Source organism: Thamnophis elegans, chromosome 4 (genome assembly GCF_009769535.1).
Source record: "Thamnophis elegans isolate rThaEle1 chromosome 4, rThaEle1.pri, whole genome shotgun sequence".
NCBI classification, from domain to species: domain Eukaryota; kingdom Metazoa; phylum Chordata; class Lepidosauria; order Squamata; family Colubridae; genus Thamnophis; species Thamnophis elegans.
In genome coordinates this window covers 100,818,791-100,835,407 of record NC_045544.1, presented here as the reverse complement: position 1 = coordinate 100,835,407, position 16,617 = coordinate 100,818,791, and the positions used below count along the sequence as shown (strand labels likewise).

Sequence of the window (16,617 nt, the reverse complement as noted above, 5' to 3'; positions counted from 1 at the left end):
GAAGTTGGATCAGACTGAAGAAGCTACTTGGATAAGCAACGAAATGTTTCAAACAAAAAAGAAACGTCCAGTTGCCGAGACTCAACTTCCAGGCATGAGTGTCTTCAGTCATTTTATCTATATTTGTAGTTTTATCTAGATGGGTACTGTGGCTTTTTGGAGTACTGCAGTTAGTGAGTGAGTGAGTGAGTGTGTGTGTGTGTGTGTGTGTGCGTGCGCCACCCAGAACCTGATAGAAAGTACCTAATTAGACTGAATTAAAACATGAGGAAAATGACATAAATTTAAACTTCAGAAATTTGGAAGGAAGAAACAGTCTTTAAAGGAGATGTCTAATGTATAAAAACTTACACTTCCACTTAGTAACCTCCCAGACAGTGATTCTCAACCTGTGGTCCACAGATCCCTAGTGGGCCGTGATGTCACGGGGTCTACAAAGGCTTGAAGAAATATGATTTAAACCTTGAATTAAGTCTTGGTTGTCTGTGGCCATGGTCCGTGGCCACAAAAGCTATTTAAAATGTGTCTGTAGTGAAAAAACGGTTGAGAACCACTGTCCCAAGCTATCAGTTTCTTAGGGGATGGAAAGCAAAACAAAATGTAGAAGAAATGAAGGTGCAACCTAGCCTCACTTAGTTCTTGCTGGTAACTATCAGGATGTCATCTTGTCTTAATGACAAGAACATATAAGAAAATTAGAAGTTTGCTAAGCATTCTAAACAGCAGGTAATGCAGTGAATTACATTAACATGTTTAAATAAAATCATGAGTTTAATTTCATATATACACATTTGATTTTAATGTACCAGAAAATAAATTACAAGAAATAACTTTAAAATGTAACTGAAGACAATCACAACAAACATTCCCACTGATTTCCCATGGGATGAGATTGCAGTGTTCAAGGCAGGTAAATATCACAAATATATCAAAAAAACTAAATTGTTTTTATGCATTCACACATTTACATGAGCCACAAACATTCCTTTACAGGGACTGTACTTAGCTTATCACAGAACCAGGTTTTGCCATAAACTACAAAACTTTTGATACAAAATTGTATTTATATATTTATATTTTATACATGCCCTGTGATTAAAAAAATAACTAGACACACTGTACAGACAATCTGAACTCATTGCTTTGTAGTTGTAGGAAACGGATTTTGTTATTTTTGGATGGATTCTCCCCCCCCCCCCCGCCCCCAAGTAATAATGGTATATTGTATATACATGTAGGCTAAAACTGCAGAGAAAAGCAGCTCTTTCCATAATATGCATATCCTGTAAAGACATGGTCTCTAAACTGAAAAAAAAAGCAGGACAATGTTATAGTTATCTTTAAATGAAGCTGCTGTGGAGAACAATATACATGCATTTGGGTAATACTGATAGAGAAGGCAGTAATGCAAGAGCAGATAAATGAAGTGGCTCAAACATGAGTTCTCAGTTGAGTGCTACTGCTGATATGTCAACTGGACTCAGGTTATAAATGCTGAAAATTAAAACGTCAAATGGGATTTTGTGTGATTATACATTCTCTTAAAAGATTTCTGTATGGTTTTGATACTTCCCTGAAAAACCCTTTACAGTGGATACAATTCCATAAATCAGACCCTGGTACAAAGGACACTAGTACCATGGTTAAGATCTTCCCTTTCCATGACATTGTGGGAGCAAATCAAGATAAACTCTTTAAAACAGTTCAGTTTCTTCTCCTGTACCCCTACCGTTATCTTCCCACAATACGATGGCAGTAAATTAGGAATCCAAGCAGACTAAACTACTGCTTTATAGTCAAATGTAAACTTTGGTTTATTGAGTTCTCGTTGTACAACAAGCAAATCTAGGATGGACAGGCAGATGAGATGAGGTGAGCTGTCAGTTTGTCTTTAATCTGGCATGCTGAGACATCTGTTCAGTCAGGCCTGCTTTGATAGAGTTTGTAACCGATTGTCTCATGGTATCCTCAATCAAATTCTCCCCAAGAGGTTTTATAACCTGCAGTATAAAAAATGTGTAAAAATAAATTAACTAAAAGCATCTCAGATGGGAAAAAAAAACTACAAATTAAAATCATGGAGTATGAAATGTATCCAAAGTGCAACAGTACCAAAGCAAGAGAAAAAATGAGTTTTGCTACCAGTTTACAGTTAATAATTTACAGAGCAATAAGTGGTTTCCTCCGTTGGGTAGTTGACTTAATCCATGTAACTTTATAGCTCCTAGAATAGCAGGTGTAGTTTCATACCCTATAATGCAGCATCAGCCTGGTATGCTTATAGCATTTATGTAAATTGCCCCAGCACAGTCCTGCTTACGAATTGTGAATGCTTTAGATAAAGAAAAAGGTAAAAATACTGGCTAATTTTTCTTCCTGTTATTGTTGGATGAGAGTCGCTGCCGTTGTGCTGAGGCAAGAGCATGGCGAATCATTCGACGTCTAACAACTTCAAAGACTTTGGAACACACCTAAAATATGAAGCAGGTTATTAGAAAGGCAATTGCAGAAACCAGAAAAGATACATGTGAGTAGCCTCCATTGATTTTTCTCACCTTCTTGGGACTCCTCTGAAGCAAAAAAGAAAGAAAGAAAAATACACAAGATGATTTAGAGTTAATTTAGAATTAAGACAGCAATTCCGCAGCTGGTTCTTAAACAGGTTATCAAAGTTCTAAAAATAAGGCAAAGTTAATGAAATAATTCAGGGCTGATCTGGACCACAATCGTCAGTCATACAAATACATACGCACTTTTTGGATGGACTATAATGAATACATAGTAAGTATTTCTTGAACAGAAGCAGAAAGGTTAATAATTTCAAAATTTCTAAAGTTAGAATTGGACTGGAATTGAATCTTCCGGGTTCTACCCTGATGCCTGACCCTTCTATATCTACATTATTTTTCCTTCTATTTCACTTCAAAGCTTCATGCTGGACATAGCAATAAATCTCTTTCTCTAGAACAAACATGAATTCATTAGCATAACAATTCAAGAAAGGGCTCTTTACTGCAGATGCAAAAGAAGCTTTTATAAAGACAAAAACCAACTATTGCAGAATCTAGGAATCTAACCATACTTCCTTCTCTCTCAGCTCCAAGGTTTAAAGCCCACATCTCTTTTCCCCTTCCTTATGATCTGTTTTATGATAGCAGATCTGTCCTCACTGGCTCCTCAGACCTAGGTCCTGGGCAGCATTTTGATGACTTTCTTTAATCTTAGATTCGCACTATCTAGTATGCCAACCAGATAGGTAGGTCATTGTACACCATGATCTATAACTAGATAAGGATTCACAATTATGGACTTTCAAATGTCCACCTCCAGAAATTCCATTCTTTATACTGACATGCATGAATCTCTCTTCTTAAGGTTTTTTAGTCTTGGTACGTGATTAGACACCAAGAATGACATTCTAAATCGATTTCTACTGCTATTTCTATACAGTTCCTTTATCTTGGAACTGTCTTGGTTTGTATTCTATCTTTGGCATACATTCATATTGAATGGGCTTTTACACCAATGCTTGCATACTAACAATTAAACTTTTTTTTCAAGTGAGTAGATAAATGGATACCAACCTGTTCCCATAGTACTTCCGCCATCTGGTCAATGAGTGTTCCAATTTCTCTGAATTCCCCAGAGTATTTAACATATGCCCATGTACAAAGGGAGACAAGTGTTATGCCCATCACGAGGTTACACAAGGTTGCTATGGAGTTCATGCCAAGGAATCCAGTCAGTCCTGAGATTATATACATAGCAAACATGACAGCAAATAGAGTCGCTGGTGTACGAGCAGCATAGAAGAGGTTTTTGCCTTCATTGTGCTTCACAAAGTTTGCATAGGTTTCATCAAGCTCTTCTTCAAGCTGGTCCTGGTAACGACGACAGAACTCCTCACCTCCCATCTTCTTCACAGAACGGAAATGTTTGATTGCTAATCCTTTAAGTTCTTGGTGCTTTTGTTCTAAGTCGGCAGGTGCTAGGTAAGGCTTATCTCCACCACAAACCTGTTAGGATGAATTGACTGGTTAGCTTACATAACCTACAACAGTTCTATAGTTACAGAACTGCTAAAGTATTAAAACTAAAATTAATATGTTGAACTAAGACTGTGGAGATCCAAGATCAAATCCCCATTCATGTACAGACTCACGGACCAATCGTTATCAATGTACAAGGCACTCCTCAACATACAACCACAAATAAGCCAAAATTTCTGTTGCTAAGTGAGACATTTGTTAAGTGAGTTTTGTTCCATTTTACAACCTTTTTTGCCATAATTGTTAAGTGAAGATAGCTTCCTCCATCCCACAATATGACAAAATTAAATGGAAAGCATCTGGATTGTATTCATTGTGCCAGACTGTACTGTCCAGGCAGCAGTAATTGGAGATAGATGGTGTCTCAGATATCTAAATCTTATGACCAGAAAGAGCTTTAAAGGTAATGAACAGCCTTTTCAATGGCACCAGGAATTAACTGGCAACCAGTGCAGCTTTTGGTCAGCTCCTGGATGCCTTAAGCCACTAGGACTCCAGATCTAACAAACAAGTGCCCCAACTAACAGACAGGGGTCCTCAGGGGTCCAAATTGAACTTGGTCCAGAATCTAATTGACTTTATCTGGCAGATAACATGACTATTGTTCATTGTGTGCAGATGATCTTGCAGCTCAGCACCTTCCCCATCATTCTAAACACAGCCATTGGGTTGCTATTAGCAGACCCAATAAGGGCAGAGGAACAATATTTTGCCAACCTTACTACTACAGTGTAGACTCAAATATGAGCTGTTGCTGGTGTTCAATCAAATTCAGTTTTTAAACCACAAATTTTATTATGAACCAAAAATGGCTGGGGTTAAAGAAAATGTAAAATGCCTCCTTACAGTGCTATTAGAGAAAAGCGCAACCCTATGTTTTATTCATGCTTCATGAGTATAACTGTATCGATCCTTCAGATATCTTCCTCAATTCATGCAATTCTGATGGGTCTGGATTGGTTATTTGGTGATATTACACAGATCTATGCAATAAAACGCGTCTTTATTTCACACTGTATCCAATTGACTTAGCCACCCACAGCTGTTTTTTAAGTGCTCTCTGAATTTTCTAGCGATTATTCTGTAAGGACAATAAAGGAAAGCTTCACTCCTTTATTATTTTTATTTATTGTATTTCTATCCTATTAAGAAGCTCATAGTGGCTCACTTGGCTTTTCATCTGCAGTTTATCTGGATTGTGAAAGTGACTACAGGTATCCCTTGATTTACAACCATTTATTTAGTGACTGATGTTATATCCGCTGGAAAAAGTGACTTATAACTGTTTTTCACACTACCTTTGCAGCATCTCCAAGGTCACATGATCAAAATTTGGATGCTAGGCAATTCATTCATATTTATGACAGTTGCAGTGTCCTGGGATCATGTGATCACCTTTTGCAATCTACTGACAAGCAAAGTCAATGGGGAAGCCTGATTCATTTAACAACAACTGCAGTGATTCTCTGTCATGGCCCCACCTTCTGGGACAGCCTTCCTCTCCCCAGAGATAAAGACAGCCCTTCTCTCCTGGATTTCCCAAAAGCCCTGGAGTCTGAAGCCTGGGCCTGTTTTATTCACTGTTATTATGATGGCTGTTTAAGTCTGCGTATGTACATTATATGTCTTTAACTGTTTTTATTGTTTTTGAATTCCGTAAGTCATTCTGAGTCTATCAGAATGGGTGGTTATAACGAATTCAATATTTTTAATGCTCACTTTATAAAAACAAAACAAATCTAGATCTGACACGTATTTAAAATGCTAAAGATACACTTGTGACCTCAATGAGAATGACTGGTAACACACAAAATATTTAAGCCAAAACCAAACAGATTATTTTATGGCTTAAATCAATTTGTGAATCCAATCTATACTGCTCTGCATTCTTTACAAAATAGTTAATAACCCATCTATAGTTCTAATATCATAATATTTTCAAAAACAATCCTATTTCTGTACCATCTCCTAAATTAGATCAACCTTTTTAATCTGAAGGAACCCTTGAAATGATTTTCAGTCTTCAGGGAACCTCTTCATAAAAATAGGGGAAAAATGTGAAAACTTCTCAACACAATTCATTTTTAACCTAAAACTACTTTACAACATTTACAACAACAGTAAATCAGCAGTCAAGTAGCTGGGTCGAAGCATGTTAAAATTCTTACTACAACAGCAAATACTGCACAATACATGAAGTAAAAAAAAATGTAATCACAATTTTTTGTTGAACTACCAATCTCTCAGAACTCTGGGTTTTTGTGGAACCCCAGCTGAGAAAGATTGGATTAGGCTAAGTCTACAACTTCAAATAAATTCATACAAATACTTTACCTGTTCCATATCTTTATTGTAAGTATCTTTTGCACCAGCTACTGCAGCAAGATTGTTGGCTTCTGCTGTTGCCTATAGTAATAGTAGCAGTTGTAATAAAAGTAGTGGTAGTAGTAATACAAAAGGTAGTAATATTGGTAATAATATTAAAAAAAACTTTTTAAACAGTTTGGATGAGTTTCTGTAATAATTTTCATACATCCTTTCAAAATGCAAACATACTTAAGCATGTTAGTTTTACAGTGTGAATTCTGGTAGCTACTTTGCAATCTTAGAGTTATAAATAATTGCTTATTAAGTTTATAAGTAATTTTGTAAATTTTGCTTCTAAATATACAGTATATCACAGAAGTGAGTATACCCATTCACATTTTGTACGCTTGGCTACAATGTAAAGTAGTGAGTATACAGTTTGTATAACAGTATAAATCTGCTGTCCCCTCAAAATAACACAACACACAGCCATTAATGTTTAAACTGCTGGCAACAAAAGTGAGTACACTGCTAAGTGATAATGTCCATAAAAGTACTTACTGTATATACTCGAGTATAAGCCTAGTTTTTCAGCCCACTTTTTGGGCTGAAAAAAGCCGCCTCGGCTTATACTCGAGTCAGTGAAAAATTTGCCCGAAATGGAGAAAAAGGGGCGGGGCCATGCCGCTGGATGACACTCGTGAATGGCCCAGTGCCCCTGTGAGTTTCCCCTCCCTCTGTGTCAGTTTGCCGCGCAGCGCGCACCGCACCATCCCCCCTCCTCACGTTCTAATGTAATGCAGGGCTGTCTTACGATTCCCCTTCCTCCCCCTCCTGCCGCTCTGCAACGATGTCCCACCTCCTCCTTGTTATGGCAAGCAGCCACATAGCGATGTCCCACCTCCTCTGGTACAGTGATCCAATGATAGGAATCACTGTGCCGTGTGTCATAGGAGGCGGGACATCGCTCCCGCGGCTGCACGGGACATCATCATCACAGCGGGACATCAGCATCATGAGGTGAGTGAAGTATTTCATTGAATACACCGCTAGTTTACTGTTTTTCTTTGAAATAAATATTCAAAAACATTATTGGTATCTATTTTTATCTTTGAAATTTACCGGTAGCTGCTGCATTTCCCACCCTAGGCTTATACTCGAGTCAATAACTTTTCCAGTTTTTTTGTGGTAAAATTAGGTGCCTCGGCTTATATTCGGGTCGGCCTATACTTGAGTATATACGGTACTGTTTTGGACATTTTTTGAAATATCAAACTAAGGCTTCTGTTCTTCTGTTCTTGAATAATATTTCAAATGTCTCTAGTCTGTTTTGATATACTATAAATATGATTGTTTGGCATTACATGCTTCCATAGATAGGCATATATAAAAGTTTACCTGAAGCATTGATTTGGGATGAGGTAATTCCTCTCCTTGATAGATTTTAATATAAGCCTGAAAATAAAATAAGTATTTACAATCTAATTTTGACTTAAAAACTACTTTTACAAAACAAAAATCTAAGTCTATTAAATTTATATTTAAATTCAAATGTAGTTAAATGAAAGTGACTGGATAAAGTATTCCACCAATGTTGTTTTAAACAAATCAAAATTGTATGTATTATTAATAATGATCAACATAAACTGAACATTTACAATATAGCAGGAATAGAAGAAAATTGTGATTTATTAAAGTTTCTTCTTATAATGTCACTATACTTAGTATGCTGCTTGAAAGAGTTTCTATTAAATAGTAAAGTTTCTCATACACATACTCAAGGCAGTAATACCCCAAATCTGCCTCTTTTGGATGACTACACATAATTGTTATTAATAATGTTGGTCTGTGAATGTAATAAAAATTGATTGATACTTGTTGTTATTGCCTAATCTTGAGGAAAAGGCTGCAAAGAAAGACATCATGATTATATTTCAAGTCTGCTAGTTTATAATTATCCAATAATAGTATGCAGTGCATTCAGAAAACATTCAGACCCCCTTCACTTTTTTATCAATTTTGTTACACTGCAGCCTGATTCTCAGACAAAATGAAAACAGAATTTTAGAAATGTCTGTAAATTATGAAAAAGAAGAAAGTGAAATATCACATTTGCATAAGTATTCAGATCTTTCACTCAGTAGTTTGTTGAAGCATCTTTGGCAGCAATTATAGCCTTGAGTCTTTTGGGGTATGACATGACAAGCTTTGCACACCTGATTGAGGAATTTTTTGTCATTCTTCCTTGCAAATCTTCTCAAGCTTAAGTCCGGTTGGATAGACTTGAGTGGACAGCATTTTCAGGCCCCTCCAGAGATGTTCAATAGGATTCAAGTCAGGATCTGGCTGTGCCACTCTAGGACATTCACAGAGTTGTCCCTAAGCCACTCCTATGTTGTCTTGGCAGTGTACTTAGGAGTGTTGTCATGTGGGAAAAGAAATATTTGGCCCAGTCTGAGGTCCTGAGTGCTATTGAACAGTTTTTCTTTGGGGATATCCCTGTACTTTGCTTCATTCAGCTTTCCCTGACCAGTTTCTCAGTCCCTGCTGCTGAAAAACATTCCCACAGCATGATGCTGCCACCACCACACTTCACTGTTGGGGATAATATCGAGCAGGTGATGAGCAGTGCCTGGTTTCCTCCAGACATAACCTTTAGAATTGAGCCAAACAGTTCCATCTTGGTTTCATCAGACCAGAGAAACCTGTTCATCACAGTTTGAGAGTCCTTCAGGTGCTTTTTTGCAAACTTCAAGTGGCTTTCATGTGTTTTGTATTGAGGAGAGACTGATGTCTAGCTACTCTGCCATAAAGTCCAGATCGGTGGAGGGCTGCAATGATGGTTGTCCTTCTGGAACTCTGTCCTATCTCCACACAGGATCTCTGGAGCTCAATCAGAATAACCATTGAGTTCTTGGTCACCTCTCTTACTAAGCCCTTCTCCCCCGATTGCTCAGTTTGACTGGATGACCAGCTCTTGGAACAGTCCTGTTTGTGCCAAACTTCTTCCATTTGAGAATTATGGAGGCCACTGTGCTCTTAGGAACCTTCAGGGCAACAGAAATTTTACTACAGTCTCTCCAGATCTGTGCCTCGCAATAATCCTGTCTCTGAGCTCTGCAGTTAGTTCCTTTGATCTCATGGCTTTTGCTCTGCTACAGTATGTATTCTATAGAGAGGTGTGCACCTTTCCAAATCATGTCCAATCAATTCAATTTACCACAGATCTATTCCAATCAAGATGTAGAAGCATGTCAGCAACTATCAAGAGAAATGGGAGGCAAATTTCAAATGAGATTGCAAAGGATCTAAATACTTATACCAATGTGATATTTCAGGTTTTTTTTTAAATAAATTTATAGTCATTTCTAAATGTCATTATGGAGTACTGAGTATAGGTTAATGAGAAAAAAGTGAATTTCAACAACTGTAGAATTAGTCTGCACTATAACAAAATTGACAAAAGTGAAGGGGGTCTGAATACTTTCTGAATGCACAGTATCTAAGGATTAATTCATGTAATATATAGAAAAGGAATTAATTAAAATCTATATAAATCTCAATATAATGTAGCAATTAGAGCAAGAATAGGGCCATGAAACTCTATTAAAGTAAAAACTAATAAAAAGGTTTGGCTTTGAATATGCTAACCATAGTATGTGAACAATGGAATACTACAGCATATCAAACCCTTTTATAATTAAAATTTACAAGAAAATACATTTATTTAAAGCATGAAACAATAATTGTACCTTAAAATATTGCACTAGATCTCTACAAGTCACTTTTGAGCCACTGATTTCTTTTTCTACCAGATTTTTAGGAGCAAGAAGCAAAGGAATCAGATTCCGCAACTCTTTTTTAAACTCTTCATCAATATCTGGTGGAATAAATAAAAATGGTGTAAGAAATTTCATTCAATTAATGCAAAATCCTTTCTTTTCACAATCACTGAAATGTAATATTAATGGAACTATCCCAACTTTGTTAAGAACATCCCCAAAGAATAAAATCTTAGTCAAATGTTGCTAATTTAGGAAACATTTACTCTTCATAAAGTATTAATATTAATACAGTCTTCATTTTAAAAAACTAATAGTCAAAATACACTATATATTCTATAAACTCAAGATAAGCTCATTATAAAAATATTCATGATATCTTTTCATAATTTCCTACCTTAGCTTATGATCTTTTAACCCCATATACCATGTTCAGATTTATCTAAGGTGTTAGTTTCAAAATGTTCCATGTATAAGTTTGTGATGACGGATGAGGGGTGATCCCATGGGTGCTCCTTCTATCTGTTTGTATCTTTGTCCATTACGGATGAAGTATGTGTTGGTTAGGCAGTGGTTGGTCAGATCCAGGATGTGCTTAGGGGGGTTGTATTTGTTCTGGATAGCTGTCAAGGCTTCTTTTATAGGCACTTGGGCAAAGAGGGATATGACATCGAAGCTCACAAGTAGGTTCCTGGGTTGTAGGTTTTGTTTCTTTACTGTTTCTATGAAGTGGAGTGAGTTTTGCACGTGTGAGGTGATGGATTCTGTGTAAGGTTGAAGTTGTTTGGTGAGGAATTTGGCAAGATTCTGTAGCGGTGAGTCTATGGAGCTGACTATGGGTCTGAGTGGTGTTCCTTTTTTGTGTATCTTGGGGAGGCCATAGAGCTTGGGGCATCTGGATGATTTCTCTCTGGGGATGATTCTTTGCTGGATCTCTTCACTCATGGGAGATTTTGGATTTGTTGGTTTTTTCCAGGTAGGTGGTGGGGTCTATGTTTAGAGGTTTGTAAGTGAGGTCTTGGAGTAGGTTGGATAGTTTGGCTTGGTAATCAGACGTGTTCATCATCACTGTGGCGTTACTTTTGTCTGCTGGGAGAATGATTATGTTGTTGTCTTTCATCAAGTTGGTTAGTGATTTTTGTTCTTCTTTCTGTAAGTTGCTTCTGGGTGGATTGCTGGAGCACTAACCAACTTGAGGAAAGACAACATGAATAAACGTGACGATACCTCCCGCCTACCAGACATCTGGAAACCAGCCCTAGTCAACAAATGAGACCCAACCACCACCCAGGTCGTTACAACACAAAAGAACAACGTACACACAGCCAGCACCTCAGCCACACAGGATGATACGAAACAGCCGACCAATCTATAAACATCAACTCCATCTACCAATCAGGATGCAACTACACAGCCAATCAACCCACTTACAGCAACAAAGCTAGCACTCCACACACCTCCACCAAGATTTATAGATAGACGGCAGCTCCGACCACTCTTTACTCGCACAAGCACGAAGCCGAAAACACTAGCCTGACGATGGTGAGTGGGACCTCGCCGAAATGTTGCCAAGAAAATCTCAATTTTACACAGGAAAAGACCCGAATACAACAAGACCAGCATATATAAGTATGTATGTATGTATGTATGTATGTACGTACGTACGTACGTATGTATGATGTATGTTTTACATCTCTTTCTTTCTGACTATCTCATCTCACCAGAATCTCATCATTCTAATCCTACTCTCAATTTCCCTCTTTCTATTGATGCATTCAACATTCTTTCATACAGTTGCTCTGCTATTGGATACTCATACAGTTTCTATATTACAATAATCTATACTTAATATTTTCATCCATGTTTGGTTTGTATTCAGCTCCTATTCATTCATTTGCCATTCACCCTTGAACTGTTGAGTTTTATCACCTATATTTCTGAAGGATATTATTTCTGCTGCATTTAATGTTTATGTTTTTCCTGACATGCCCAACATGTGGATAAGCCAATATTAACCTTATCAAAGGTTGATCTAATTTGTATTATATGCATTTTTATTATATAACTTGTATTCCTAATAGGGCTGTTCAAAGCCAATTGAAAGAACTTTTTAATATGTACCAACCAACCAAAGAATTTATCTTTTCATTGTTATAGGAACCAAATGTACAGTATTCGTACACCTATTGCTCTTGGATATTTCTGCCTGCTTGTACATGCATAGCCATTTTGTTTCACTTTCTTCCCAATAAAGCAAAGCAGCTTGCTGAGGCAGCCCAGGAATACTTCCAAAGTGGCTATTATATGTCTTGCAGAACCACCTTAGAGGTTTGAAGAGGTATTTCATTCCTCCATGTTGTATAGCATTTCTTCTGAAAACTGCACAGTTTTTAACTGAAGAATTTAAACAGAAGTAATATGCTGCTGGTATTCCTCCAACAACCATCTAAATTATCCCATCAATTTTCAACTATAGTGGCTTTCAGACTTGGGTACACTTTACTATTTCTTTTTACTTCTTTTAATGCAACCATTCAAAGTGCATTTGAGTCTTTAATACCTCCTAGCTAGCTATATAAACAGAAAATTTCCTACCATTTAGTCTCCCATCAAAATTTGGGTTAGTTGCAACTTTAAGACCAGGATGTGGCAACAGGAAACAGCCTAGGTTACTGAAACATGAATGAATGTGCTTCCTTACATTCTGGAGCTCTTCGTGCTGGTGTAATTTTACCTAGAAGCAACATACATTTTTTAAAAATGAAATTCTTTAGCAGCCAGCTAGAAATAATCTAATACCAAAATAATTATTTGCATGTTCCAATTAGCTCAGCTCCCCTTAAACAAAAATCAACTATTACTGATAATGAATTACCTGTAATCGCTTTTCTAGAAATTGTTTTCCTCCTTTTAAACCGTATGGGTGTTCATATGGATAGCTCCAGTCTCTAATTAAGAACATAAGAGTCTATGTAGAAATGCAAAAATACGAGTTAACCTTATTTTTTGGTAAACAGAACACCACACTACTGAAAACTTTAGAAAAACTTTACTAGTCATAATTCAGCAAACATCTTTTTATCCCCTATATATTATTAATATAAAAGCAGAATCAGCAAGGAATACTCTAAACTCATGCTACCTCAGCTTCTTCTGAAAGCGTGTATCCTGTAGAATGTGAATAAAATTGTTACCTTGGAACAAAACCATCACATTCTAGAAGTTATAATGAACTATTTCTGATTAGATATATCTTGGCAGAACCAAATTCTAGAATATTTTGGCTATTCTAGGTTTCAGAAAAACATATGAAGCAAGTAAAGCATAACCCCACCAGCTCCCTAATCTTTCCAACCTTTTTCCCTCTCTCCCTTATGCTGATGCTGCCCATCATACTCAACCAGACCACCTGATTTTCCTAGCACTTTTCCTCCTCCTTGCTTCCCTCTATCACCATTGCTGATGTCCTAGCCTAATATATCCCACTACGCTACCTCCCTCTCCAATCCTTTTACCTCTCCTTAACTATTAATGTCCTTGTTTTTTCTATTGATCAGTCAACCTTGAACCAAAACAACCTCTTTCATAAATGTTAAGACTTAAAACATGTTTCAGTTCAGATATAGGCTACCTGAAACCAGACATTTCATGCACATTACATTCCTAATACATATTATTTTACTAGTCACAAAAGGCATTTTGTAGCAAGCTGAAGCATGAAAAAAAAACTTGCATAAAAATTAGTAAGCAGTAAGTATAATAATGAAAAGAAAGTCACCTCCTTCTCCTCAGACAGAAGTGTAAACCAATTTGCTGAGGTGGAAAGATGATTTCTACAAAGTAGCAAACTGGCAAAGATCTCTTTCTCTTTGTCCTTCAGAACTTTTTAAAAATTAGTAGTTGTTAAAAATTAGGTATATATGTCACATGCGGGGCAGATGATGCTAGGCAATTACATTTTTACAGTTACTATTGTAGTATATGAATCTTCCCTGAGATAAACAAACATGGGAATAGCAAACATAATCACATTATTACCTGAAATGGCTTTTGGTAAATTTCTTCCATTGCTAGTCTTCCATACTCTGTAAAAAGCTATTAAACAAAATTAAGAATGTATGCCTAAAATACGAAGTTATATATATAAAACACAGTAATAAACATTTACTCATGAAGAAGTGGTGGGCTATACTTAAAAAGTTAGCTGCACAAAACAATTTTAAAACTCTAAATAAACCGATTTGGTTATTAATTGGTTATTAATCTAACCAATTAATAACAAATACTTTCCTACATTCTGAATTCATGAATCTTATCAGCAGAATAATATTGATAATCATCTTTTTTTAAATTTTCTGAATATTTGAACTCCAAGGCTGCAAATATCATGCTTATGCAGGATGTTGTTATTGTGGTCATAAAGTTATGAAGATCTGTGATCATGGATTGTTTAATATCTACTACCAGATAATGTAAATATACAAAATTTCTGTATTTGTATAATTTCATACATTAGTCTACAAAAAAAAGTTTTATTTCAAGCCTTTGTTTTTTAAGCTTTAAAAGGTTGCTTGTTCAACCCAAGTGAAAATAAAGAGCAAATGGCTCTCAAATATAGTTAAAAGTTTCAGTGGCATAGTAAGTATTCATACTTCCAAGAAGATAGAACCTAAGCGAGAACTGCATGATTAACGTATTAGGTAGCCCAAGAATATATTAGAAAATAATTTAACAAATAGGTGCTACGAATCTTAATATATTTTTAATACTAAATATATAATGATTGAGGAAAAACTTTATCAGTGCATTTCAAGTAATAGTGATTAAAAATAGTTCTCAAAGTAATTAAACATGAAGTTCTCAAAGAGGATTCAGCCCCCTTATCCTACTTCTAGCAAACTCCTACATTTCTAAAGAGCCCCCTTAATCATGAACCTTTCAAAATTGAGCCCATGAAGACACAAGTGTTGTCAAGTATGTTTTTGACCCTTGACGCTTTCCATTGCAAAGAGCTTATTAAAATATTAGTAATGGAATTTACTATAGAATCAGGACATATTTACTTGCAAATGCTGAAGATCGTCTTCTTGGATGTTCTGTGATAGATTGTATACCTATAAAATATAATAGTTTTTACATTTATTAATTTATTTATTAATTAAACAAATTTATATGGCTGCCTAACTCACACATATTGAATCTGGGCATCTTACAATATTAAAATTTCACAATGTAAGAGCCCATAAATAGCCACATCATCCCCCAGTGGCAAAAATCAAATTAAACAGCATTTTAGGTGGGAAGTTCTCTCAATCTCTAATTTGAGTTGAAAGTTAATAATGCTTTTCTAAAAAAGTGTTTCCTCTTCAATCTCTCTATGAGAGAAGGGTCTGGAAACAGGAGAGATTGCTTACAGAAATCTCTTGTGTCCCCGTGTCCCCTCTCCAGAGTGGAGAGGAGAAACTGGAGAAGAGATTTCAAAAGACCTAATTAAAGCTGAATGCTTGTGATAACAAAATGTTCTGTTCAACTGTAGCAATCAGAAAATCCTTGCAAAATAAAACAGATAAATAAAATAAATAAAAATAAAATAAAATCCTATTTTTTAATTTTAAAAAATCATCAATTTTTAAGAAAAGAAAACAATAAATGGTTTTACTATTATGTTTTTTGGTGACATACATATTTTGAAATAAGGAAAATATTTAAAGTCTACCATCATCTGACATGACTACAAACTTACCTGGACTGAACTTGTCATGGTACTTAAAGCAAATACTGTTGCACAGTCTTTGATGGTTGACTGACTATCAAAGGCACCTTGGGTATCCATTAGTAATACAGCAACCTAAAGGGTTTTTTTTAAAAGGAAAAGAGAATGAATTAATAATTATTTCACTTTAAATTTGAAAGCTTGAATTCAATGAAGGTGTAATATCAGCAATGTTTCACTGTATTTTACTTCCCTCCGTTCAGTCAGCAGAAAATCTCCACTTATCTTCACCAATATCCACGACCACTTTAATTAACAGTCAAAACTCTAAAAAGTGACTAAATAGCTCAGTATTCACACTTTTGAATAAGAAGCAAAAAAAACCCTCACAAGTGAAAATGTACATAATGCCACAGTATGGCTAAGTATAAGAAACATGTTAATGCTAGTAAATATTACTGGCTATAAAAACCACCAGGAGGCAGTACTGGGCCACTTTCATCATTATTAGGAATTATAGTTCCTGGTAGAGACTCTGAGCCCCACAGAATAACATCTCATTAGGAAACCAATCAAAGGTGGCTTGATTGCCTCTAGTCTAGGTGGTCAGTGTAACTGAAAATGCCATGTACGATATACATTATATAAAAAGAGAGAACATTGCCCCTATAGATAGTTGAAAATAATGTCAAACCTTGTACACAGAAGTATAGCATAATTTAATGTATGTATATATTTCTCTGACATTTAAGGGAAGATGGGCTAC

General features: G+C 36.0%; 1 protein-coding gene across 2 annotated transcripts in view; it reads right to left on the bottom strand.

The window, feature by feature from the left end:
- Positions 1-1,084: 1,084 nt before the first annotated feature.
- Positions 1,085-16,617, bottom strand: part of ATL2 (atlastin GTPase 2) — a 40,727-nt gene continuing 25,194 nt past the window's right edge. The window contains exons 4-14 of one of the 2 annotated variants that reach the window (XM_032215765.1): positions 15,882-15,986; positions 15,202-15,252; positions 14,177-14,233; positions 13,014-13,106; positions 12,734-12,872; positions 10,109-10,236; positions 7,755-7,811; positions 6,384-6,455; positions 3,585-4,016; positions 2,556-2,570; positions 1,910-2,471 (exon numbers count right to left, since the gene is read on the bottom strand). In XM_032215765.1, the coding sequence (XP_032071656.1) occupies positions 2,364-2,471; positions 2,556-2,570; positions 3,585-4,016; positions 6,384-6,455; positions 7,755-7,811; positions 10,109-10,236; positions 12,734-12,872; positions 13,014-13,106; positions 14,177-14,233; positions 15,202-15,252; positions 15,882-15,986 (1,257 nt within the window). In that variant the 3' untranslated portion in view covers positions 1,910-2,363. Of the gene's footprint in view, positions 2,472-2,555; positions 2,571-3,584; positions 4,017-6,383; positions 6,456-7,754; positions 7,812-10,108; positions 10,237-12,733; positions 12,873-13,013; positions 13,107-14,176; positions 14,234-15,201; positions 15,253-15,881; positions 15,987-16,617 lie in introns of both variants that reach the window. The other variant, XM_032215764.1, reaches the window with a different exon arrangement.